We start from the raw sequence: 27,685 nt of genomic DNA, 5'->3' as shown, positions 1-27,685 counted from the left end.
ATTAAAGAAATCTTTGATACTGGGTTAATTTCTCTGGAAACAATCATATAATCCTTTCAGGTTACATAAACATGTATTTATAGATTGAGGTCTCTGCAGCCTATGTATAAAGGCTTCTTGGGGGGGAGGGGAAACAATTTACTGACAATAATTGAATTGTAGCTTAAAGAAAAATACTGGATTTTTTTTTTACCGAACTGAACCTACCGTCTGTTAAGAGCATTACTCCGGTCAGGTCAAGCATAGGAACAGCTACTCCCGTCACCTTCATCAATCCTCCCAGGCTTTTCTGTATTTCATGTTACTCTGCAAACACCTGGTCACTGAGAAAGACCATCCACCCTCCAGCATCAACTATCAGTATGTAGTTGTAATTTTCTACCAAGCAGGTTGGCAGCCCTAACCCCTACACTGTTAAAGGGTCAACTGTACTCTTTATTTGTAATCAGAAGATAACATTCTTCCAAGGGAAGACAGAAGGAAAAAAACATTTAATCATTTTTCTAAGTGTCTTCCTAGGTATTACACATCCAATACCTCAATAACCCCATGCAAACATGCCTAAAATTCTTTACACTGCTCCCTTCATTACTCAAAAAAAGAGGGAACCATATCTTCCTAATTCATTTAGGTGATGATTGGGACAACGAAACAGTTCCCTGAAAGGTAAGATATTGATAGAGGTAAGGAGGGGGAAAAAACAGATACCTGCTTTCATCTGGCTTACAGAAAAAAATGTGCTCTACCATACACTAAAGTATCAGACCACACAACACACTGCAAAACTTTCATACAAGGTGGTTAAACACAATATTCAAATATTAAACTTTTCAAGCACATGAAAATTATCTTCTGAAAGACAAACTGGACTGTTTTGACAGCTACCTTTGTGTAACTTTATAAAATTATTTCCCTCAGCAATGTCTGACACTGATCTCGATACTTGTTAGAAAGTCCAGTGGAAGCCAATGACATCTCAGCAGGCAGCGAGCTGGGAGAGTCTCCCAGTGTCCATCTTCAGAGTCCATCATCAGAGGACTGATTGTCATCTTCATCCCTCACTTCCCGGTATTTCCTCGCAGTCCCCCCTTCTGGATTATAGCTCTGCATTGTAATATTCAGTCTTTCAGCTAATTTTTGTGCTGCGAGCCTGGCTTGCATCTCCTGTAAAATAAAACATAAAGCAAAAAGTTAGACACATCTTCTCCCTACAATTTTTCAAGGTGAAGCCATTTAAACAGAATCGGGAATGAAGAGGAATGCCACTCCACTCGGGGCCCTACAGCAATGGAACGAGCCTGGCAGCTGCGTCTGCCACACGGACAGCAGGGCTGTGCCGTGAGAGCTGCCAGTCTGCTTCGGTTGTAGTGACAGACGTCCACCAGTGAACAGGGCATGGAAATGTCCCACCTCTACAGGACAAACTGAGTAACCAGCTCAGCACTACAACAGTTACAAGCACGGATATATTTTTACGTATGTGGGCACACACATATACAAACTCACAGAACAATCTGAGCTACCAAATGTCAAAAACCACTCATGCTGTGCTGACTCTCCAACTGGCAATCATCTTTCCTAAATCAGATCACAGCTTCTAGGCTTATGAGTTACATTTCAATACCACAGTGGAAATTAAAAAATTAATACTACCAAGCTGCCTATCCTTCTCCAAACAAAGTCCCTTGGAAATTACTATGTAGCCAAAAGTCCAAGTAAATTCCAGATACTGGAAATGTGCTTGTATACACCCAAGGACACTACTGCCGACTGATGGCAGGAGGCAATGCTCATTTCCAGTTCAGCTCTTCATGCTTTCCATGCTTTCTCCCACACGTGAACTTTGAAAAGGTAAAACTAAAGTGGGAGCTACTACTACTACTCTGCCAAGAGGTCAACTTTGAACTGAAGTGTACTTGTTATTCAACCTAAAAATGTCTTAGGATAAACAATTAGGACCATATAGATCACTTTAAGAACAATTCACCAATGTTATAGCTGTAAGTAGGCAATAATTTTAAAGCACTAACAGGAAGAAAAAATGGCTTTAAGAAGAAGTGCCTTGAAAATGTTAATCCTGCCCTGGCTGATGTAGCTCAGTGGATTAAGCTTGGGGTTTCGATTCCCAGTCAGGGCACATGGCTGGGACGCAGGCCAGTTCCCGGCAGGGGATGCACAAGAGACAACCATACACTGATATTTCTCTCCCTCTCTCCTTCCCTTCTCCTCTAAAGATAAATAAAGTCTTTTTAAAAAAGAGAGAGAAAATGTTAATCCATGCAAACTGAGCATGTCTGAAAAGCCAAAGCAGAAGAACAGCCTGGTTTTGCAGCAACTGGTGTATAACAACTGATTAAGATCTAACTAAGCATACTTGGTTAGTGTGGCTCAGTGGACAGAGCCCCAACCTGCAAACTAAAGGATTACTGGTTGATTCCCAGTCAGGGCACATGCCTGGGTTGCAGGCCAGATCCCCAGTAGGGGATCATGCAAGAGGCAACCACACACACCGATGTGTCTCTCCCTCTCTTTCTCCTTCCCTTCCCCTCTCTCTAAAAATAAATAAATAAAATCTTTAAAAGAAAAAAGTTAAAAATAAAAAAAGACCTAACTAAGCAATATTAGGAAGCTAGGTTGCTGTTTTCCTGGAGGCTCAAATTACTACTAAGTATATTGAACACTTTCTTTTCTCATTATGGTTCTCACACTTGTTTCTCCCATTTCATTATTCTGTACAAAAATCATCAATATGCACATTTAAAGTTCTGTGTAGAACATACAGATCTTTGAAGACAGTCCTATATGAACTTGATTAAGGCAACATACATTTGAGATTTTTCTATCCTCACGAGGTCTGCAAATTAGGCTTTTAAGCTTAGTGTCCAATTGTCTGTTGGCAACCCAATACTGTCCCTCCACCCCGTCCACACTCTCCCATGTTGTCACAGGAGACGGAAACTGGAAACCACATTCTCCTGATTCTCTCTGCAGGGCTCTTGGTTAGATTCCACCACGGAGAAGCTCTCGCAAGTTTTTAGAAGACATGAGAAGTGACACCACTACTAGTCTAATGACACGGGCTTTCAGAGATGTGAATTTCGCGGTACTCTCCTCCAATTTCCCGGCCAACACCAGTCTGACGTGGCAGACAGCTGCGATCACCTCCAGCTGCTTCCTGCAGTTCTAGCAACTTCAAGACTCTGAACAGCAGAGGTACACATCTGACAGCTAATGGCATTCACTGACCATTTCTCTAACACCTGGTCCCTCTGTTAAATGCTGTCCTCCTTGAACTACCTAAAGTAAATTCTGACTTATGTAAGCAGCATCTAACATACAGACAGAAAACAACGGGTACTCTTAAATACCTCATAACTCTTTTTCTGCTGCTGCTGAAGTGCCAAAGACTCTTCTATGGAGAGCAGCTGTGCAGGCATATGGTGAAGTGGCAGAAGCCGAGCTGCTGTGATGTCATCGAGATGCTGCTTGTCCCTGCGCCGTCTTTCCTCGGAGGAAACAGGAGACCCGCTTCTCTGCTGGTGACTGGATGAATCGTGCTGTTTGGAAGGTAACCTGAAGGAGAGGAGCCTTAGGCCATCTTACATACATTTACACACTCGTGCACACAAGAGTGGCCTTCACCCTTAGCTCTTTGCCCTTTCCATTTCTCCTCAAACCTGTACCTGAACTGAAGCTGCCTTTTCTTTCATTTTTCCCCCACTCAAAAAACATTTGCAAGAGAGCTTACTCTCCAGTAGAGGAAAATAAAATTGTCAACCCTTTCAGTACAACCTACTGTGGGGCAGAAGTAGGTTTACAGTTATAAGTATGCAAAACACAGTTTATTCCTGTGTTACTGTATTATTTCCCAAATAACTATAAACCTACTATTGCCCCCACACATACAATACTGCAGGTACCATGACTCACATCTATGCATTGTACACGGGAACGTACAGAAGTAACAGCCAGTTCTAATGGGAGACAGGGAGGTTGTCAGAAAAACATCAGAATAGTGAAATCTCAGGAGTCCTGGAAAAGGTGCTCCGGGAGGGGAGCACAGGAGGGGAGAAGGCACCCCGGCCGAGAGGCACGTGGCTGCAGCACACAGGAGGTACAGAAAAGGCGGCCAGATAAGCCTGGGAAGTAGGCTGGGTCCAGACCACAGTGAAGAGTAATACTCCATGTAGCAGGTTCTGAGTTGCATTTTACAAATTTTGCTCTGGAAGCACTGGAGAAGATGGACTGGTAAAGCATTAGGACTTGAGGCTAAACAGACCATAGTCATAGCCCAAGAGAGAGATGACAGCCCTCCCTGAAGAGAGAGAATGAAGATAAGCATGATCAGGAATGAAGGTCAAGGAAATATATTATGTAGGTCTTTGTGGCTAGAAGACACACAGATGAGGAAACAGGAAGGCACCTTGGGGGGGGGGGGAAGCAAGGAGGTGACACTAATAACTTAGGGAACATGGGAGACAGGCAGTTTGGGAAGAAATGAGTTCCACTTTGTATACGATAAACCTGAGGTGCCACAGACACCCACATAGTCACATTTCATAGGTAAGTGGCAGTGTAAATCTCAAGTTCTAGAAAGACCTCGGCTAAAGGTAGATGGGGGGGCAGCCTCCAGCATCCCAATGATAATGGAGCCAGAACAGGTAAGAGGCCAAGGGAAGGGCAGTACAGGAGCCAAAGGACACTACTTTACCCTTCTTTCCGACCTCCAAGCTGCTGTTCAGGCTCCCCTCAGCCCCCCTCCCCCTGCGCCTACTGACTGTCAAGGCCCAGCCTTCCCTCCTCTGCTCTAACTGCACAAGAAGAGCTGCTCTTTCAACATCCTTACTTCTCACTGCTACTCCCTCCCCTCCACCCCTTCCAGCTCAAGGACCATAACAAAAAACCGGGATGGGGTATTCTGTTATACTTACTAACTAAATAACGCTTACGCATTTCTGTCTTCCTAGTAGAAAGATACCTCTTTGCACACAAAAAGAAATTTAACCAAAGATTAGTTTTATTCTTAAATACAAATCAATGTAACATAATCCTGGTTTTCTACATGAAATAAAATGTTTTGAGGTTAAATTAGGGTAGGACTAAACTTTAACGTCTCTGTATAATAAAAATGGTTGTAGGTGTTTTTAACTACTTCGTATCCGACGATGCTATGCCCTTGTGAACCTAGGCTGTACCAGCTGCTGCTGCCTGACTTGAAAGTTACATTTGCATACCAACATTCTTTTCTCCTCAAACAGATTTCCTTTCTCTGAAGATCTCAGAAACTATAAAAAGGAACTTAGAAGCAGAGTTACTTTGCCCCCTCTGGCCTCAATCTGTCTTCAGTTTTTGTAAACCCCTCTCAGTTTCCTTCCCTCTGAAGTTGTTATATATTTAATGTTCGTCCAAGAATGTAAGTCGTGGGTCCTCACCTAGGTCCTAAACCCTTTGATGAGCATCTTTACTTCTGTATCACCACAGCACCTACTGCTTACACCCAGGGGGCACACATTTTTTGCTGAGAAAGTCTATGAGCTCCTGCAATCTCCTTTTCCTTAGCTGACAGTTCAATCAAAAGAGGAGCTATATACCAGAAAATGGTTCTGAAAAAAAGTCATAATAAATTATCTGTTTATTATGAAATACTAGCTAAGTATCCTGGAATTTAATACTTCATCTGTTATTTAAAACCTTTTCAATGATTTGGCTAAAATATTGAAGGATTTTTCAACAGGAATCCTCTACTCGGGCTAGGCTGGTCTTACTGTTCCCACAGTAAGCTCGTTCCTAACTACACGTAAGTCTCACACGAAGTCCACTCATCTTAAAGCATGCTCCCAATTTTTTAATTTTAACAAATAGTATGTTCCTACGACAGGTCTGTTTTGAATGGTACTTACGCATTGGGTTTAAATTTACGTGCTGGGGGCACTGGGTTTTTGGCTCGCAGGTCTAGCACTTCCATGTAATGAGGCTTCTTCTCTGTCCCAGTACAAAGGCCTGTCAAGGTCTCAGTCCTCGTGTTTTCTTCTGAGTGGTGTTCACCTGGGTCTGCAATGGTGACCTTCTGTAATCTATCAACAAATAGGTCGTCAGGGCTGCTGGAATTATCTTCTGTTTGACCTGATGCACGATGCTGAGGGAGACACTCACTAGCTTCAGGTGAGGAAGGCGCACTGGCTCTGCTGCTAGATCCTGGGCACTTGTTCACTGTGTCTCCAACCTCGGGAGCCTCTTCACCGCCTTTGTGAGTAGAATGTGCAAGTCCCTGTTCTTGTGAGGTTGTTTCAGATGATACGATGTTATCTACAGAAGAACAGCCAGGAACCAGTGATGAAGAATCAAGTATCTGGTCAGAATTCTGGGCCTTTTCTACGTCCACATCAACTGCAATTGCTTTTTGCCTTGGCTTACAGTCTAAACTAACAGGATGAAACAGGTCACATCTTCCTCTAACTTCTTCACGTTCTGCAATGGCAGCTTTCAGTTTGGCAACAGAGTCTAAGATCTTTTTACCGTTGTCGGGCAATCTGCAAATGAATTTTCTGTTAAATGGAAAAGAACATGTGTACATTAGAGCCTTGTTTTTAAACTTGGGCTACCAAGAAAAAGCACTACCTTCAAAGGGAGAAATATCAATCTTTAAGTTAAAAAAAATCTGACTTTCAATTGCCCTGAAGCAGAAATGTTATTATCCAAATACCCACCCACCCTTCCCCAAAAAGCAAGGGGATCCAGGGAGGATAGGGAATATGCCTCATTGTCTCAGTTAATTAAGATTTCAGCAAAAGTATTTAAAGCGTATACTTACATAAGACATCCTAAAAATCAACAGCTTTTAAAAGTATGATCTCCAGACCTGCCTGAGGAAGGGAGGTGGATGGGTCTGCAAGGCCAAAGTAGTTCCGTAATAATGCTAAAGCATTATTTGCCATTTTCACTCTCATTTCCTCCATGAGGAGAGTGAGGTTTTCCAGAAGCCACAAGATGTGTGACTTCTATTTCTCTGCTGGGCAATATAATGTGTGCATTTGTGTATTCCTGCATTTTTAAGATTTCTCACTTGCAATTCCTACTACACTGACAAACAGCAATAGATATAAAACATACAAGAGCTCTTCGGAATACTCTGTAAGTCTTAAGAGCAGAAAGAGGTCCTGAGACCAAAAAGTTAACTTGCTGCTAAAGATTAAAAACCCACTCTCACAGAGTCAAAATACTTTAAGAAGCCCCCAAGTGATTGTTAGCCCCTTTTGCTAAGCAACAAAGTTCCTTTTCTGATACCCCACGTGTTAGCCATAGAATAAATGTGGAGGGATGGTTACATCTCAGGCCCTACATTTGTTCTCTGACACTACATTCATTCCCACAATTTCCACTATTAACAGGCCTTCCAGCCCTAGCTGGCGTAGCTCAGTGGATTGAGCACAGGCCTGCGAACCAGAGGATCGCGGTTCGATTCCCAGTCAGGGCACATGCTTGGGTTGCAGGCCAGTTCCCTGCAGGCCAACTCCCAGCAGGGGACGCACAAAAGGCAACCATACATTGATGTCTCTCTCCCTCTCTCCTTCCCCTCTAAAGATAAATAAATAAATAAAATTAAAAACAAAAAACAAAACAAAACAGGCCTTCCAGCTGAGATGCCTACATTTTACTAGCCTTCTCAACTCTCTCTTGGGCCTCATGTCCACTTCTCCAGCTTTTAACTAGATATGATTAACTCTCCCATCAACTCAGCACACCCTGTGTAAAATCAACCTCGGGTCTATTCCCCGCCCCGCAAACTTCAGCCATGTCCATCCACTACTTATCCAAAGTATTCCAAGCCTGATGTAGTTTCCCCAACCCCACAACTACTTTTCTAGTTCACTTCTTTCACCCTCTTTGCCGGGAAACTCTCTGCAAATACTCTCCTACTGTCTTCTGCTTCTTATTCCATTCAAAACACCCTGCACCAAGCTAATTTAAGCTTCCTTTAAAATCACGGTCATATTACATCACGCCCCGCTCAAGTCCATGAAGTCTGCAAGCTCAGTTAAGAGTCAAACTTTCTCTGCCCAACAAACCACTCAATATCCCACTCTTTCCATTTCCCACGGTCCCTGGGAAAACAGAATCTACAGATGAAACTGACAAGTTGTTCCAGCCAGGATTTAGGGAGCTGACGAAGAGCGGACTGGCAAAGCCGCGGCTCCGCACACGAGCCAACCCCACAGGCAGCAGCGCCAGGCCAGGACGCGGCCCGCCCTGCGACAGTAGGCCGTCCGCTCGGCGCCGGGGCTGAAATGCAGCTGACTGGGGCGAGGTCACCTTCTAGGGAAGGGAATGGGGCTGGGGAAGGGAGGGGCGCGTCCCAGGGAGCCCCAACCCAGAGCCTGGAGCTGACTCGGCGGGACCCAAGCTTACACGTTGCGCAAAAGTCTCTCCTGGCGCTTCAACATCTCCCGCAGCTCCGCCAAACTCCGCTGCCCCAAGTCCTCGAGAGCTTGGGGCTCGAAGCCGCGGGGCGGCAAGGACATTTTGCTGGGGCTGAGGCTGGGGAGGCGGCGGGCAATCGGCTTCTTCGGCAGCCCCCGCGGCTGGCGCCAGATCCGCGGCCGGCGGGGACTCCGGGGCACGAGAGGGAGTCGCCATTTTCCCGGAAGAACTGGTCTTTCGGGAGCCGAATCGAACTTTATTGAAACGCCGGAACCAAAACACAGACAAGGAGAAGGGGCTTCTGGAGGAGCGGGCAGGGGCGGAAGTTACGGAAGGTTGGCATCAACCCACGACTGGGCGCTCGCTCGCGGAGTTTGTCACTTCTCTGTGCATTAGCACTTCATCTGTCGAATCGAAAAGTTTTTGCCCTGTGCCACTGTGACCCTGATAATAGCCACAGACCCTGCCCTTGTGGCGTTTGCAAGTGATGGAGGGGTCAGGCAGACAATAATAAAACAATGTAATAGAAAGATTGGTGTGGGCACCAGAAAAGTGAAATGTTAAGTCAAAACCTGAGTGATCAGTTAGCCATTGGTGAGGTTGGGAGTCACTGGGCTACGGTGTGGCGCGCTTTAACTCAAGTGGAGTCTTGAAATGTTAACAGTTGGAAGGATCCTTAGGGACCACCTTTTCTTAATGGGACTCTGTGGCATTTGGAGCCAGACTTGTATTCATTTTGCGGCATTGCCTCTAGCATTTATTACAAGACATTAGGTGTCTGGCTTGAGAAACTGTCTTTAACGATTTCAGATTTTGCCTATAGGAAAACAGAAGCACAAAAAAACAAAGTAAATATTTACAGTGCCCAAAATAGTGACGGCACCAGCTTTCACACTCAAATGCCCAGCTGCTGTTCCTACAACACTAATTTGAACATCTCCTTCACTTTATGCCTATTTCCAAATGTTTAAAATTATTGATAGTGTTTTAAAGACTGTCGGAGAAGAGGAAGGCAGCGTCATAAGCATCACACCCAGCTTTTGCCTTTTCCTCAATAGTTCAGCTCCCAGACCTGAAAGGAAAGAATAGAAGCATGCAAGAGTCACAGCAAATATCATTTGGGAGGTTTGAATGCTCCCATCATTTCCAACACTGCCACCCCATTCTTTGACGCAGAAAATGTAAGTTTTCTCTATGCTATGTAAGGTGCTAACAATAAAAACAGCAATTTCCCCCTAATCAGACAGAAGCTCTAGATAAAATCTAAAGCTACTCCAGGGAGCATAGTTGAAACCATTTCTCTATCCTCTCAATCTAGTCAATTCTGATAAGATTTAACTCACGTATCAAAATTCTCAACATTAACTCTGCTTTCAAGGACTTCAATAACCCTAGCTAAATAAGAAATACTTGAGTAAAACCCTTCGGTTACGTGGCTGTCCCTTGGCAATTTACTCCAAAACTCCCTCATCTTCTTCCTGGGTCATAGCTGAAGGCTGTGTAGTGAACCCCTTCACTACAGTAGTGAACCCCTTCTTCTGATCTTGGACCACAGGTGTCTTCGAGGCAAGGATGCCTTTCTGTCAAGTCTCAGAATTTTGCCCCCAGCTGTTTTCCTCTTGTGGAAGGCTGCCCCTTTCCCCTGGCCCATTTTTAATCTTAGCTCAAGTCTCGCCACCTCCCTAGACTATTTCAATCCAAACCGCTGCTCTTTTTTGAGCATAACTACAGTGCTTAGTTGAGTTAGAACCTCATTACATAAAGCATATTATGCCTCTCCAATTGTGTTATGCATGGTGATTTCTTTATCCTTTCTAATAAAATTGTAAAGTCTGAGAATTCTATAAGGAGTCTATGTTGGTACTTTCTCTCTCCCCTAACACATATTGGCTAAATCTCCCTCTCATAATTTTTCTCCCTGCTTTTCCCTCACACTCCTCTTCTTAATGAAATGTCCCATTTGTATATACAAATCTTAAGCTTTTTTATAGAAGTATTAACTATAAAGACTGTAAAGATATTTTCCGTAGTATGGGATAGACTCTTTCACATAACCTAGCTCAGGAATTCAAGATGTCATAATAACTATCTGACTTTGTAGCAACACCCATAGGCAATCTTTCTACTTAGGTTTGGATACATAATGATAAATGAGACCAGTTTCCTGCCACACTCAAACCTACATTCTATTAGACAGCATAAGGGCCACATAGAGATCTAGTCAGGTGATGTGATAAGGAGTGATTGAGGGGCTACCTTGATTGATTGGGTGATTGAGGTTCATTTTTCTGAGGAGGTAATTCATAAGCTGAGACCTGAATGACAAAAAGCAATTAGCCATGGGAACAGACTGACATCAAAGCATCCCAAGTAGACAGAAGAACAACTGTAGGGCTCTACAAGAAAAAAGAGCTCAGCATAGCCAAACAAGAATCAAAAAGAGCTAGATCTTGCAGGCTTTTGTAGACCAGGAAATGGAGATTAAATTTTATTCCGAGAGAAATAGGAAGCCATCTGTCATTGGCAGCATCTAGGGTGACCCCCAGCAGTCTGGCCCAGTGTAATCCCCTCCCATTGAATGTGGGCTGGACTTTCTGTCTTGCTTCTGACAGATAAAATATGGCCAAAGTGATACAAATGGTAAAAGTGATGAAGTATCACTGGAGATTAGATTATAGAAGATCTGCACAGACATTTCACCAAAGGAGATTAACAAATGGAAAATAAGTACATGAAAAGTGACTAATGTTATTAGCCATCAGGAAAATGCAAATTAACAACACAATGAGATACCACTCCACAACTCTCAGAATAAGATACTACTTATTATTATCTCTTTCTAAGATACCACTCTTAGAAAGACTGACTATGCCAAGTGTTGGAAAGGATGTGGAGCAACTAATACAAATGTAAAATAGTACAGCCACTTTTAAAAAGTTTCATAGTTTCTTAAAACCTGCCATATGACCCAGCCTTCCTCGGCTAGGTTTTTACTCAAGGGAAATGAAAGTATGTCCATATGAAGACTTGTTCATAGATGTTGACAGCAGCTTTATTTGTAATAGCCCCAAACTGGAAACAGCCCTGACCAATGTGGCTCAGTTGGTTGGGCATTGTTCTGCAAAGTGAAAAGGTCACTGGTTCAATTCCCAGTCAATGCACATTCCTGGGTTGAGGATTCAGTCCTCCAGCCTGTGCAGGAGGCAACCAACTGATATTTCTCTCTCACACTGATGTTTATTACGCTCTCTTTCTCCCCCCTTTCCCTTCTCTCTAAAAATAAAAAAATAAAATCTGGTTTTAAAAAACTGGAAATAACTCAATGTCCATCACTGGGTGAATGACAAATTATGATATGTCCATGTGACTAAATACTATCATATATGTAACTGCTTCAATTAATCTCAATTATACTCAATGAAAGAAGCCAGGAAAAAAGAGTACATACAGTACAATTCCATTTATATGAAATTCTATAGGGACAGAAAGCAGATCAGTGATTGCCTGACGATGTGGGGTGGCAGGGAGAGGCTGGAGCCAAAAATTACAAAGGGGCAGGAGAAAACGTTTGGGGGTGATGGATATTTTGATTGTTGATAAGACACAACTTATCACATCATACACTTAAATATGTCCAGGGTACAGCATGTCAGTTATACCCCCAGTAGAGCTGTTGAAAGCGCCCCTCTAGCTTCCACCCTCTTCTTTTTTCGAGCTTGGCTTCCCAAATGGCGTATCCATTCTCTCTGACAGCACATTGTCACCACTCACCCCAGTGCCAGGAACCCTGTCCTGGCTGCCAAACCCGAGGAGCAGTTTTTAGTCTTTCTCCTCCTTGCTGGATCTGACCCTGTTCATGAATTTCTCCTTAAAACTCTGTCCTACCATAAATCCCATGTTACTAGTCTCGCCAGGGTTCTCAACTCTGCAGTTTCTTCTGCAACTGGAAGGAGAGTCAGGGTAAGGACCTGACCACCTGGATGTCCCAAAGATTTCTTAGGTTCAACTTGTCTAAAACTGAACTCATATTTTCTTCCCCCAGCCCACTCTTCCTTCCTAAAATTCACATTGTTTAATGGCAATACCATTCATCTAGTTGCCCTAACCAGAAACTCGGTGTTGATATCTGACTATTCTTTTTCCCTCAACACAACTAGTCATGAAATCCTGTGGCCCAAACACCTTTTCTCTGTGCACTCTCCCTCCTGCCACCCTCTCAGCACCTTCCCATACACCGGTGGTTGCCTCCACTGTCTCCGTCCAAGCCCTTGAGTGAACCACAACAGTATCTCCTAAAAGATCTCCCGACCTGTAGTCTAAGCTGCCCTTTTCCTCTGCTGCCAGACAGGTGTTTTCCTTAAATCTAACTCTGCTTCCTTCACCTTGGAATACTGATGTGGAAAACACCAGTCTCAAGGCAGCAAGGACTGAAAGTGCTCAGTTCCACACTCATTGGACCACTCAGCACACAGAGACGGTCTGGCCACCACATTGGTGTTACTGGGGGTTTGTGGGGAGGACGGTATGGCCAGGGCCAGGCACAGCATGGCCAATCTCTCTGCCTAGGGTTGGCCAACGTGGCAGAAGCTCATTGTCGTTGTGGCACTGGCATGTGAGGAAAGTGAGAATAAAATATTTAGCCAAACTTGAGCAGCAGACTATGGTTAGTGGGAAACTGGTCCCAAAGAGAATTTAAAGGAGTGGATGGTCAGGTACTGAAACCAGACAAGGCCATTAGAAGCAGAGATCACCAACAAAGAAGCCTGTGATGGTTAATTTTAAGCGTCAACTTGGCCATAGTGCCCAGATATCAGGTCAAACATTATTCTAGATAGTTCTGTGAAGGTTATTTTTTTGGCTGAGATTCACATTGAAATCAGTGGACTTTGAGTAAAGCAGATTGCCCTCAATAACATGGTGGGCCTCATCCAACTAGGTAAGCCTTTGCTAGAACACAGGCTGACTTCTCCTGAGCAAGAAGGAATTCTGCCAGCAGGTACCCGACCGACCTGAACTGGGCTTCTCCCTGGGTCTCCAGGCTTCTGGACTATCTTGCAGTGATAATCACATGAACCAAATCCTAAAAATAAGAGACTCATTTTACAGAATCCAATAGCATTGATCTGTTAGGAAAGTCAAGACTTGATTGATACCTGGACTTCAGGGTGAGAGAGCTGACCAAGGAGCAGGAAGGCTAGCTCTTGGCCTGCGCCTGCTATGTGCTGGGCACGTGGAGAGGAGACGGGAACCAGTGTGTCAGAAACAAATTCAGAGAAAATTCTATTATCTTCCATGTTTTTTTTAAAGCTTCCATTTAGTAATGGAACATGCTGGATTTTCCAACAAACCATAGCAGCCATAGCTAATAAAAATTTAATAAAGAATGATAAACCAAAGACTTTATTGAACAATAAGAGCTGACATCTACATGCCATTTACCAAACCTCCTCTTCCGTTCACTCTCCAAACTGCATTCGCAGAGAGACAGTGCGCTGGGGACCGTGCTCAGGGCACAGAGGGAGAGACGAGTGCTCGACCCCCTGACCCCTCCAACTCTGGGCCAGACTTGCACTGCCGCCTCTTCTGTTTGTCCCTCAGTGCAGAACTTCACACATCACTGACAGGAGCCCTGGCCAGTTATTCAAGAGACAGTAAGGGAGGAAACAGAGAGCATTAGAACGACACAGTGAAAGGAACGGAACTGGCAACGAGGGAGACAAGTAGACGTGGCAGCAGGAGGGATGACATTTCTCTGCACAGAATCAGACACAGAGAGCTTCACAGGAAGCTTTGTGCTGAGGAATTCACAGATAAATTCATTTCCCTTCCAGCTCTAAAATTCTACACGTCTACAAAATGTCATATGTCCCCTCTTTGTATTCCATGGCGATCCCACTGCAGCGAAAGGTTTTCCTCAGCTGCCCACAAGTTTAGGCTGTAAAGAGCATGTACTCCACACTAAAAGTAAATTTTTGCATTAGTTATCCAAACTGTTTGAAACGAGGGACCAAATTTTCAGCTCATATCTCCCTCTTTATCAGCAAATAGTCATTTAAAGCCATTTACCGGAGCTGTGGTTCCCAGTTGACAGACTGTGGCCTATTAAAATTAATCCTGACAGCAGACCCTGTTGCTCCGTGCAAGCACAGTCAGGCTCCGGGTGCATGAACAGGATGAACAGACAGCCCATCCCAGAGGGCTGGGGGGAGGAAGCGCGTTAAAATGGGTGCCTGCATCTTTGTTTGCTCAGCTGCTTGGAAAAACGAAGAGGAGGGAAATGGGATTAATCAAGAGGGCAGTTGCCCATGGAAAAAAAAAAAAAATAGGAAGACTCTGGTGAGAAAATCCCAGCCAAACAAGGTTCAAGTTGAAGGGGGAGAAATTTTGTTTCCTCTCCAGGCTTTCCCGTGGTTGAGTGCTGTTTGGTGTCAAATCTCTCATTTAAGGCCACCACAGTGTTTTATGATCTTTTTGATAGTGTGGGAAATCATTTAGGAAAAAGAAATTGTGAAATGTTTAATTCTCAAAAGCTCCAAGTGACTTTATTTTGAGGAAGATATGTGACTGTGATTGAATAGCATCTTTCCATAAGTTTTCATTTGAATAAACTCACAAACCAGAAAAAAGAATGTCCTGTAACATCACATGTGCTGATCTTTGGTACAGACTGTTCAGACATTGTAGCTGAGGCCCCTCCTCTCAGTGTAGGGGACAGAATATTAAGCAACATTTGAAATATCTCCCCCTCCCCTTGATTGACTTCATTTTCCTTTCACATATTAGCTGAAATTACACCAATAAGATTTTTGGTTAATAAAGATCTTCCTTTGAGACCACAGATCTTTCCAGAAGGGTTGTGGACTATAAGTCATTTACACATGAGTGCGAATTTGTTCCAAATGGCTTTCTCACAAAAGCCCAGCTGAGGTGATGACTTGCACTAAAAGAGTAGAATTTGATAGGTGGGAAAGGGAGAAAAATGGAATTAATTTTGAGCAACCGGAAAGGAAGACTAGACCAGAGAGAGTATCACAGCAGTGAGTTTAGGATAGCAGGAAGACCCTAGAGGACCTCCTCTCCAGGATTTGGAGAATGTGAAGGGCAGGCAGAAAAGGGAGGCTGTAACAACCAAACTTTACTTAGACTTGTTTCCAATTCCATGCTAAGAAGCAGAGCCTCCTGTATGTAAATGGGCCTCATCTAAAATTTTCATAAGGCATCTATCTAGTATATAAGTCTGGCTATTAGAATTATCTCATTAGTAAAACATGTCCTGATAAATATGTTTATACTACTTCTATGTTTGAGGGACGATGGTTTCACATACATTTATCACAAAACAGAAAAGGAGGGTAAGGGAGGTAATTTGCAAAGTCACTGAAGGGTGAGATTTCATAATTTTCTTTCAAGTTTCATCAGGAAGGGAGGTGGGAGCCGTACTTTTAGTGGAGGAAAAGAAGAACCAGGTCTCTCCAATAATGTCAGCACACCAGATGTCTCACCCTTTGGAGTATGATGTGCCTCCGAGGCCGTAAAATAAAGGAACTGGTCATCAGCAGCAGAATGAAGTCAGAGAAGACTAACCACTCATCTCCTCTCACTACACCTGGCCAGAACCCAGTGTCTGTTGCCTTCAACTTTCTGTCTTGTGTGAAACAAAGAACACAGCTCTGAAAAGCTTCAGCTAGGGGAAGTAGAAGGGGAGGAGCACGGGTTGCCCATAGAACATATAATATAGTCTGGGGGATTATTAAGAAAAGAAAATGCCCTCCTTGATTTTCTTCCTCCAAAATTGGAGGAGACAACAGTCAGACATAGTATAAAGGACAATAAAGGTGATCCAGGTCAGAAAATGAAGGGCTGGTGGGGAAATTTGTTTCAATCCCCTACTATGACTTTTGGGGAAGAGGGTTTGGATACCACCAACTTTGTGGCCAATTAAATTCTCTGGGCCTCAGTTTCCTCCTGTTTAAAATGAGGGTATTGAACCAGACAGACTCCAAGATGCCTTTCAACACTTAAATTATATGATTCCAGGATGATTAATGTTATAATATATTCTTTGGCAACATCTGCATCTATTTAAGCTCATAAATGTTGAGAAGAAATATTTGGTATGCAGTAAACCAGGAAGCAGGTAGCTCCCTTTAAATAAATACTCATCCAACACTGATGAAGTTTCAGGTTTTATCAACCTTTGCTAGACTCCCACAGTTGCCTGTATCTTATGAGACTGGATAATGTTTTCCATCACCTAGAATTCTTGGGCTTCATTTAATTTTTATATCTACTAGATGACAGCTCTGAGTAATTTAAGATTGTTTATAAGGTTCTTAAAAAACTGAAGTTGTCAAAATAGCAGAAGACAAGCAAACTGTAATTAATGATGTGGGAGGAACATCATTTCGAGCAGACTGGGGAAAAGTTAGTATGAAGGTGTAAGTATTTTTTTATATAATGCATGGGAAAAAACATTAAACAATGTGGATAAAAGGTTGCAACTTGTGGGTCTTTAGCCATATCCAATCTATCAGATGTGAATTTGTTTGTCCACTAGGAGATTTTCAGAACTGCGAATCTGAATGATTTTAAGAGGAGCATGTGCTTACCCCTGGGCAAGCAAGCATCCTGCCGCTGCCCTCCCACCAGCCGCTCAGCCCCTTACAAATGTTCTGGGCACCAGGGCATTTGATTTGGGAGGTGTGATGCAAATACAAGTGAAAAATTTTCCCAACTCTTTGTTTATCACAGAGGCTAGAAATTATATCACAGAAATTTCCTGAAAAATCACTAGCAGGAGACATACACTTGTTCCAGAAAAGTGCTCCTTAGCTCTACCTCTCAGTCTTCCTAAGACTTCTGTGTTTTAAGAATCCCCACAAATGGTTCTCGGATAATTCACAGAATTAATGTCCCCCCATTTTATAAACTTCATTGAGAATACAGGGTTTTGTTTTATGTTTCCACAGGAGTCAAGTGTAAAAAGTGAATTATAATCCCAAAGGACGGCCTTTCTCAGGGGGAGGGGACCAGTTTCCTTATTTTATAGTCAGGATGGTAAGTGCTCTAACGAAAGCATCTGATCTTGTTATTCTGAGTGATTCCTAGAGAACTGTCTGCAAGCATGGCAAACGAAACATAAGCATTGTCTACAAAGCTCGATATAACCCTTTTATCTACAACAAAAAAACATTTTAAGAGGTCAAAGAAAATTATAAATTTTTATGATCACCATGGACACATTAGCATCTTTACAACTTCATTTTCTACTTTAAATTCATATTGAAAATTTCATAAGGAAAAAAGGTTAACATGAGATAATCCTTAATTTCCTTCCCTTCAGCCCCCCAAAATGTTTAAATAAATTTGTGGGTACCATAAAGACACTTTATTTTAGGGTTGGGCCACAGAGTGACCAGTTCAGTTTTTTCTGGTGGAATGTGTTTTGTTTAGGAGGTGGCAAATTAAGAGGAAAGGGGAGAATTAAAATATTTGCAAGATGTCATTAATCTCCAGCAAGAGCCTAGAGTTGTTGGTTTTTTCCCCCTTCATTTCAGAACTAATCCAGCTTTCTGTTATTTGGCTCAGAAAACTCTTAAATCTGTAACAAGAGAGTAACTTCCTGTTCTCAAGAGTTAGGCTGCCAAAGAAAACATTTACAAGAAAAGTCCCAGGGCCAAAAAATTGCCTACTAATTATTTCTCAACCCCTCTCCTACCCCTAATTCAGGAAGGTGAATGCTGTAAATGCTATATGTTAAAACTCGAAAGTATGTATTGAAAAATTAAGAGAAAACCCCCAAGAACTGTTTGCCATTTATTTATATTTTATTGCATTCAAATTACATCAGTTTTATGGTCCTTGGGCACACATTAACGTTTCTTATAAATTTTGTTCGGAATTCCACAAAGATTATACTGTATATTTATCAAAATACATTATGCAAGTTTTTACCTGGTACCTTCCCAACTGATGAAGAGAGAAGCCACTCCTGACGTTTGAGAGCTGACCCAGCCCTGCCAACGATGCCTAACACAGCAAGCTCTCGGTGTTCTCTTTGGGGACCTATCTGCTCAGTACCATCCCAGTCAAAATCCCAGCAGCCCCTTTGTAGACACTGACAGACTGTAAAGTTCATATGGAAATGCCAAGGACCTAGAATAGTCAAAACAGCTTTGAAAAAGAAGAGCAAAGTTGGGCACTACCTGGCTTATGATGAAGCTACAGTAATCAAGACAGCACGGTATTGGTGTCAAGAAAGGCGACTGAATCAATACAACAAAATAGGGGATACAGAAATAGAATTATGCCTATCTGGCCAACTGACTTTCTACAATAGTACAAAGGCAATTCAGTGGAAAATGGGTAAATGGGTAGACTTTTCAACAAACGGTGCTAAAACAATTAAATATCTAAGGGCAAAAAAACTTTTTTCACTTATCTTTCTCACCATCTATTAGTAATCTGATTCTGTGTAATCAAATTAGCCCCCAATTTAGTAGCATCTACCTCTGGCCTCTTTGCCTCTGGTCTCTCTTTCCAGAAATGCATCTTCAGTCTCCATTTCGAGCTTTTCCTTCCCTGACAAAGTCAAATGAGTTATTCTCAAGTTTGCATATGAAGGAAAAACTACTTAATCTCTTGCTTATCTACCCACCAGCCACATTCCCCACCCCACTTTCCCTTCTGCACAATCCAAGTCTCTAGTATGAGTCCAATAAGAGGAAATCCCTGGGTTTGCAAATATTCATGATACAACACCTCTTTCCTAGTAGTTACTAGTGATAATAGCGGGTATCAATTGGCATGTCTCTGGTGCAGGGCTGGATTTTTCCATGCTCTTTTGCATGGTCTGTACAGCAAGACTATGGGGGGAGTGCAATTCCATTTACTTCCTAAGCAAAGCTGCTTCCTGGGGCACCAAGCCCCTGAGAGCTGAAATGACCTGACCAAGGGGGTACCGCCATTCACTGGCAGACCTGGGACCGACCAACTCCATGCTTCCCACCTGTGTCCTGGCATCAGTGTGGCTTTGAGTTTGAGTTTCATTTCTGTGAGCTTTGATTGCCTTATCTGCAAAATGAAGGTAATAATATCTTCCACACAGAACTGTTGTGAAGATTCAGTATGTGTAGGCTGTGCTATCTTGGCAATCTTGCTCTCCTTTGCATCCTCTAGCCAAGGCTCTTTGTGGAATACATTTCATTTGTAGATGTCTTCATGCTCATCAAGGTTTGCAATGGTCCTTTCCAAATTATGTGTCCTTTATGGGAAACTGCCCCCAAGGCCCTTACATCACTGCAGACACAGAAAATGGATGTAAGGATTGATCATTAGATGGAAGAATAGAAAAGCTTTGAAAAGGTACTTGAAAACAAGTACCCTTAGGATACAGAAACAGCCAAAGTTCAGGAGGAGCCTGACTCTCCGAGACAGGTTTTGGAGATGACAGAGTCTCGAGGTGCACACCTTTGTTTCCCTAGCACTTGGCATGCAGCAGCCCGCACGTGCTGGTTCAGCTGAATTGGGCCCCTGACGAGTCTGGATGATCCGATGTATCCTGAGCTCCCTACCCCTTGCCTGAGAACCACCCCGCAGTTCCTAGAGCAGGCAGATAGCATTTGCTGGAGAGAAAATGGGTGCCTGGAGTAGACATACAGACCAGTTCAGGGTCATCCTTGGTTAGTGTGCCCTCCAAGGGGTGACCATGTCCTATCACCCAACTCCAAGCACTCCCCACACGTTCCCTCCCTAGCTAGCTCTGAAAGCTGCCCTCTGGGGCATGTCCCAGACAGACTCAAACCCCATTGTCAGGCCCATGGCCTGATTCTTTTCTGTCTCACAGCTGGCTCTTGCTTCTGGCTCACTAAGCAGCAGGCCCTCTCTGATTCCAGGGTCCTGGGGAACACCTGCTCCTTCTGAGCCCAGACCTGTTTCCTGTCAGCTGCCCAGACACTCTCTGGGCCCTGGGGAAGCCTACGGGCCTGCAGATCACACCTGCAGTCCCTGAGCTCAGGTATCCAAAGGCAATATCCTGAAAGAACTTTTTTTCACTGCCTGTTTGGGGGATGGACGCGTCTGCCTGAAGCAAGCAACTTTATATACTCCTCCATTTCTCATTTCCAATGTTGGCAAAGGAGTCGGGAAACCACACTCTTATCTTGTTGGTGAGAGTTTCAGTGGATCCAAACTTCCACAGGCCACATTGGACCATGTGCACTGAAAGACTTAAGTGTACATAAGTTTTGACCCAGCAATTCCTTTTCTAGGAATATATCCTGAGAAAATAATAAGGAAAGTGTAGAAAGTCGTATTGTACAAGATAGTTCATCAGAAGATTGTTCAAAGAGGAGTAAAGAGAACCTTTAAATTTCCAAGAATCCAGAATAGGTTGAGTAAATCATAGTATATCAATAAAATGGAATTCAATTAATCGTAAGAAACAATGAGATAGTTATATATAAAGAATTATCATAGTAAGTGAAGACTTGTTACACAAGTATGTAATGTTAATAGGTGGCATTTATTGAGTGCTTGCTATATGCCAAGCACTATTCGGAGGACTTCGCAGATATTAACTTCTTTAATCTTCACACCACCCCAGGTTAGGAAAGGACTGTCCCTATTCCCATTTTACACGGATTGAAGAGATTCCGTGACTTGCCCAAGGCATGCACTAAGCGACCAGGTTCCAGAGACCCCAGATTCCGCATTTCTAAATACCTCGATTCTGCAGCTCAGAGGTGGGTCATATCTGCTGTGAGAACAAAACAAATAAATGGAGGGAGTGTGTGTGTAAAAGTCTGCAAGGAGCAGAATAAAAGCATTAACTGGGGAATGATTTACACTGCCGTTCTTTGTCTCAGTAGAGTACGTTTACCACATCGTGTTGGAGCCATTCAGCACACAACCTGTACTCGGGCGCTGAAGACTCTCATTCTTTCAGGTGGAGGGCTGGGGTTAATTCTTTCAGCTGGAGGGCTGGAGGGCTGGAGTTGCCAGAGTTAATTCTGGCAAAGGATCAAGAAGGATCCTCTCTATTCCGTTCAGTTTCAGTTTGTACTGCTGCGGATTTCACTTTGTCTTTCTGAATAGTTCAAATAATGTTTAGAATTCTCCTCATGTTGAAAACATATTTAAAAATACACAGGGCCCAAATAGAGACCCGTTAATGCTGAGGAATGATCCATAGTACCCTTTGAATGTAAAATTACTCATTACATGTTTTCCTATCTTGTTTTAGGAAGAAGAGAAAAGAGGGAACATGGTGGTGTTTGCGGAGCAGTTTCCATCCCTGTCTTGGTCCCAGTAAAACTGACATTCTTTATGCCATTGCATTTCATTAGGAAACGACTTCCTGATCAGCTTCTCCAGAGGCCTAGGGGCTTCCGACTCTGTCACTCAGAGTCCAGCTTCCCTCTCCTGTTCCTAAGCATTGACTTTCTCCAAGATGCTCCTTTTTAGGGTTTGCCCAGGGCAAGCTTTTTCACCACCAGAGCACCTCCATGAGGGAGGGGAGCCAGGGGGCACAGAGCTCCCCACACTGGGCCACAGGCCGTGCCTCTGTGTGAACGCCTCAGGAAGCACTCACAGCAGCCGATCAGGTAGGTGTGATTATCCCAGGTTTTTAGAAGATGAAGGTGACATTCAGAGAGCTTTGATGACTTGCCCAAGGTCCTATAGCCATAACTTCAATACAAATCTGGTTTCAAAATACAATACACAGTTTCCTTTCTATACTATCCTGACTCACAGGGATTTACCCAACTGAATTGCTTTGTTTTCTTCCTTTGGCACTTTTTTTTTTGAAGTGGGGAGGTAGGGCATAGGAAGACTAGGCAACAGGGAGACTGATTTTTTTTAAGTAAAAACTAGTATTTCATAACCATGTACGTACAGTATCTTACTCTTTTCAGAAGGTGAGTTAACTAGTTCAATTTCAGAGTTAAAAAATCCACACACACATTCCCTACCTTACAGTTTACAAATGCTTCTATAGACTATCCAGGGGTGTCAAACTCAATTCCACCTGGGGCCACATCAGACTCACAGTTGCCGTCAAAAGGCCAAATGTAATTTTAGGACTGTATAAATGTAACTACTCTTTAACTGTTAAGTGAGATTTTGTGCTGCCATGGGTAGAAACAAGGTGCTGGGCCGAACAAAACAAGCTAGAGAGCCGGATTCAACCACGGGCCTTGTGTTGGCCGCCTGTGGATTCCGACTGAAAACTCACCATGCCCTGACTTTGACACTCACTCCAAAGTCCGATTCTGCATTCTAGCCCTTGTACACAGTCACAGGTAAAACACAGAAACAGCATCAGTAGAACAAAATATATGGCATTTATTAAACAGACGTGATACAGGTTATTATAATATCAAAGTAGAGAAGGCATGAACAAGTTACTCATTCATTTAACAAAAACACCAATCAATACTGAAAACATGAAATGATCAAATTTCCACAACAAACAAAATTTTCTTTCAGTTACAGTGAGAAAGAAGAGAGAATCATGGGTTGAGTAATAAATACAGTGGTGTCCGCTGGCTCCATAAAGGCATAAGGCACGAATTAAACTGAGGGACCCGCATGTCAGAATGAAGCATGTCTGCCCACTCAGGGACCATCTCCCGTGGTCGCCACAACCCTGCACTCCACCTCGGCACCGAGAGGAGACAGCACCTGTGCTGGGAATCCTTCCCTCCCAGGGCCAGGCTTCCAGGGGCGCCCATGCTCTTGTGGACAGGCTTCTCTGTACCAGAGAAGTATTGCCTCTAATACTTTCACGGGTAAACCACACCTCCATGCAGTAACAAATGGTCCTGGCATGAGTAACATGAAATTTCAAACGAATGCCCTTTTTCCTCCCAACTGAAGTCTAGTAAAACAAAATAAATTGTAAGAGAATTCTTCTGGCGGGATTTCAGTGTGTACTTGGAAAACTAATGATGGCCCAGTACAGCAGGGTAGGCTGGTTTGGGGTTTGAAATATGACCTTGTAAACCTCTATCCTCCCCTTCCCCTCCCCCTCCACTTTCCTTCATGTTTTAAGAAATGGATCAGAACCTCAGGAATTTCCATTCTGGCTTAAACTGTGTGTATGAAGAAGCAACAGTCACCCTTTCCAGACTTCAAGCTGCAGGGTTCCAGGGCCTTTGTCCACCGGTAAAAAGTGCGCTGCACGTCTCCGAGTGCCTAGGTCAGACTTTTCTTCATGGTCAACTCCAGCACGCGTGCATATGGGGCATAGTTCCTGGAAGGCATCGCAATTTCACGGGTCCGATTTGCTTCACTGAGAAATGAAAAAAGGCTGGTCAGGAAGATAAAACGAAACTCTCCATGCTCTTGGGTGAGACAACTCTAGGAAATGGTTTTCCAACACTGGAAAATAGACTGCAATAATGCAGTTGAATATTTCATTTTAATGTTACATAAGGGACCATTATTTGTAGCAACTTTTAAAGGTTCAGCACGCACAAGGCATCAATGATCCAGGAAAATGTAAAACATGCACTGAAGGAACTTATAAAGTGGTAGGAAAGATACGTGCATAAACAATTTTAATATGACGTAGGGCGCCGCTGTAACAGAGACACGAAGAGCCGTGCTGCACGTTCTCCATTTGCCCATTCGGATCTACTCTCCCCCTTCTCCACCTCATTCTGAGCCCTGGAAGCTGACCTGAAGGTCACTACCAACAGATGCCCTCACCCTTTAGCTTCCAGCTGGCTTTGATCAACTGGGGTGTGGTTGCCAAAGATGAAAAGCCAGAAGCACAGAGAGGTGAGCACATTTGTTCCCTTCTGGCCAGGAGGCAGCTTGCAGTGGCTATACTCCTCTGGCAAAGGCTACAGGTGCAGCCCTGCCCTCTGTCTCTTCTGCCAGCTTTCACCCCCGCCTCTTCAGGTCCAGGCTGGTAACAGCTTCTACTGTGGCTAGCTCCAGTCTCTGCCCCTGTCCCTCAGGTATTTTCCGTAAAGCTGCTCACATCTCTACAAATCATCCCTTCATTTAAGTCTCTTCAATATTCCCTTCCAGCCAGGACCCCCCTAAATTTGACAATTAACATATTATGGGCAAACTGAGGGCAGAGCAAGTTAACATCACTAGGAGGGCACCTGGAAATTCCCACAGGAGGACGAGTCTTGAAGGATTTTTAGGCATTCCTCATGTGGGCAAAGGAGGAGATGGGAATTCTGGGCAAAAGGGGCAGGATGTACAAAGGCAAAGAAGGATGAACACACAGGCCGCAGGTGTGGAAAGGAGATAGATACACTTGGTTCAAATGGAGCAAAGACTTCATGATGGGAAGTTGTTGGAGATAAGACCGGTGGAGGAGGGCTTTCAGGTGGAGGTATGCTCTGCTAAGGAGTTCAGAAGGGGACAGGGAACCACCACAGGCTCCTAAGGGGTTTAGGGACATGATATGCTCATATCTGTATTCTAGCAAAATTCTTTGGTACTGTTGAGGGTTGACAGCCTGGGGTCAGTCTGGAGGCTGAAGGTTAGTTAGGAGACTTTTGCTATTTAGGAGGTGACCATGAGAATGAACTCTAACAGTAGCACTGCAGGTGAAGTAGCAAGGAAAAGTTAGGGAGATGTTTGGGAAGTAGAATTAATAGGATTTACTGACTAAGATAGAGACATATCCCATATTTTTTCCTCCTGGACATATATACAACTATATTTCCCAGCCTCCCTTATAATTCAGTGGGCCATGTGACTAAATGAGGAGAAATCATTTACAGTGGACCCTTGAAGAACATGGGTTTGAACTGAACCGGCCATAGGAGAATTACAGCATGGGTTTCTAAATCCACATGTAAGTGGGGGCCTGCATAGTTCAGACTCATGTTCTTTTAGGGACAATGGTATCCTCAGTCTGTAGTTGGAAATTCATGTTTGCTGAGGGCCTACTTTCTACCCTCAGATTTTTCACTGCATGGGGATTGGTGCCCCTAATTCCTGCATTATTCAATGGTTAGTCTGTAAAAATCTCCTACACAAATCTCTATGATCTTTCCTTTCGTGCAGAGAATACAGCAAAGGACCTGAGAGGACTCCAAAACCCAGGCAGAGTCACTGGATGGGAGAATCCTGGGCTCCTGAACAACCCTGTGGAGCAAGGCTCATACGAAGCTGCCTTAGACTATGGTGGGGAGTCAATCTTTACTGTGTTCAGCCCCCAAGGTCTCCGGACTGTTTATTACAGCAATGACATTTCTTAACCTGATTGATGCAATGACCAATTGTGTCTATGAGGTATAAGATTCAACCCCCTTTCCCTAACTTCCCATGTCCAGTTACTTACCAAGTGGCATGAAATCTACCTCCTAAAATACTGTTTTGTCATCTGTCTTCTCTATTCCCTCAGCCACTGCTTTAGTTCAGGCTCTCATAATTTATCTTTGAATATTGAAATAGTATCCTAAATGGTCTCCCTGACTCCAGTGTTGGCAAAGTCTTCCACTTCCCTGAATCCACTGTCAAGGACATCTTCCTAAAAAGACAATCAGAGCGTATTACTGTTCTTAAAACTGTTCAAAGTCTCCCCGTTACTTCCTGGGTGAAGCCCAACTCCTCTGCCTGGTCTACAGGTCCTCTGCCGTCTCCTGTTTTATGTCCTGGCTGGCCCTGCAAACCAACACACAGTTTCCACCATTCACTGCCCTGCTGCACACCTGCCTGCCATTCTCCGGCTGACCTCTCCACCTTGAATGCTTCCCTACTCAAATCAATCTGATGAGTTCCTGCCTATATTTCAAGACTCAAACCAAGCATCACCTCCTATGTGACAATTTCCCCGACTCCCCACACCAGTGATAGAAACGATCCTTCCTTTCTTTATACATTCACAGTTTCCCTGAGCGGCGCTGTCCAATTTCCTGTTTCCCGAAGGTACACTTTTGCTAAATTTTCCAATCACTAACACCTCCCATTACTTGGCAGTGATTTTCAACTAAAGAGCAGTAAAGAGACAGCTTCTTAATGGGGTCCATCAGAAGCTTGGGGGCGTGGGGGACATTAAACATCATATGTCTCTCCCCAATTGATTCAATATGTCCCTTCCATGCTCTCCACCCTGTCGCACAGGATTCTGACACACCCCTGGAAGCAACTCATCATACCCACTGGTCTAGGCGTTTTTCCCCTCTGCTGGGTATACTTTATTAACGGGTGAAAACCATATCTCAGTCACCTTCATGATGTCAGAGGCTCACTCAGTCAGGCCAGGCACAGAGCCCACACTTCACACACACATGCAAAGGGATCCAGAGGACAAGGGATGTCAAGAAGTGGTCAGAGTGTCACCTGCCCTACAGAGGAAGCCACAGGATCTGGCAATGCAGGGATCCTCGGGGACCTCAGCAGGCAGTTTTCTGGAGCGCCAGGGGCAGAAGCCAGATGGCAGTTTCTGCCAACTACTGTGAAAATTCCACATAACAGAAACGGTCTCCAGTGACAATATCTTAAAAGCCCATAAAGTGCAGAAATATTTATAAAGGTGGACCTTCTGGGTCTCAAAAACAGGCTCTTATACTCTGACCAAAAAGAGGTGAGGTATTTTATTTAGTTGATCACTAGGAAACAACAAGATTCCAAGAACACAAATAACTTTTCAACTACAGAATTGAAATTTGACCATTTTCTTTAACACATTAAGGCTATTGTTCACCTTTTATAAATCCATAAAGAGGCAGTTCCCCTGGGGGAATGACAGCAGAATCAGCAACTAAAGATTTGACAAAAGCTACTTTGTGTTCTGGTCTCTACAACAAAAATTCGGAAATGTAGGCACTTTAAAGTGCTCACTGTGTGCTCGGCACTTACGACCACAGGGAATATTTTTCATTAAGTTGTACCTGTTAAGACATAATTTATGAGTTTGCTAGAAACCAGGTTTTACTTGGGGCTGAAGAAAGATGCCTCTTTTTTTTCTTTGTTTGTTTTTTGTTTTTCCACTTTTCTTTTTGAATTAACATCAGCTGACCTGAAATTGCTCTCAATCTCTTTAATTAACATAATTCAAACCTTTCAAATCAAGCTCTTCAATCTTATATTTTAAAAATAAGAGTTTAAAAGCCCAAGAAACCCCAGTGATTACCTTCTTACCCTCTCTCCTTGCTCTACTAAGACAGCTTTGCTCTCCAAGAATTTGTGTAACACACAGTTCAATGAAAGAGGAGAAGGCAGAGATGGCGCTGATTAGATTAGACAGACCACACTAGTCTCCAGCAGGTTGGTGGCAGTGGGAATAGATAGA

The 27,685-nt window shown here is 43.5% G+C and overlaps 2 protein-coding genes across 2 annotated transcripts in view; both read right to left on the bottom strand.

Moving 5' to 3' along the window:
- Positions 1-181: 181 nt before the first annotated feature.
- POLR2M (RNA polymerase II subunit M) lies at positions 182-8,669 on the bottom strand. The gene is made up of 4 exons (XM_037053981.1): positions 8,407-8,669; positions 5,901-6,545; positions 3,369-3,573; positions 182-1,164 (listed from the first exon to the last, which is right to left on the bottom strand). The coding sequence occupies exons 1-4, from the start codon at positions 8,517-8,519 to the stop codon at positions 1,018-1,020; spliced, it is 1,110 nt and encodes a 369-aa protein (XP_036909876.1). The 5' UTR covers positions 8,520-8,669; the 3' UTR covers positions 182-1,017.
- Positions 8,670-22,744: 14,075 nt separating this feature from the next.
- Positions 22,745-27,685, bottom strand: part of MYZAP (myocardial zonula adherens protein) — an 87,246-nt gene continuing 82,305 nt past the window's right edge. Inside the window, exon 13 of the mRNA XM_037053979.1 lies at positions 22,745-23,713. Coding sequence (XP_036909874.1) covers positions 23,617-23,713 — 97 coding nt within the window. The 3' untranslated portion in view covers positions 22,745-23,616. The remainder of the gene's footprint in view (positions 23,714-27,685) is intronic.

This window comes from Sturnira hondurensis, unplaced genomic scaffold (assembly GCF_014824575.4).
Source record: "Sturnira hondurensis isolate 20B ecotype Veracruz unplaced genomic scaffold, ASM1482457v3 Scaffold0008196, whole genome shotgun sequence".
Classification (NCBI taxonomy): Eukaryota; Metazoa; Chordata; class Mammalia; order Chiroptera; family Phyllostomidae; genus Sturnira; species Sturnira hondurensis.
The sequence above is the reverse complement of the archived record's forward strand: the minus strand, read 5'-3'. Positions and strand labels throughout refer to the sequence as shown.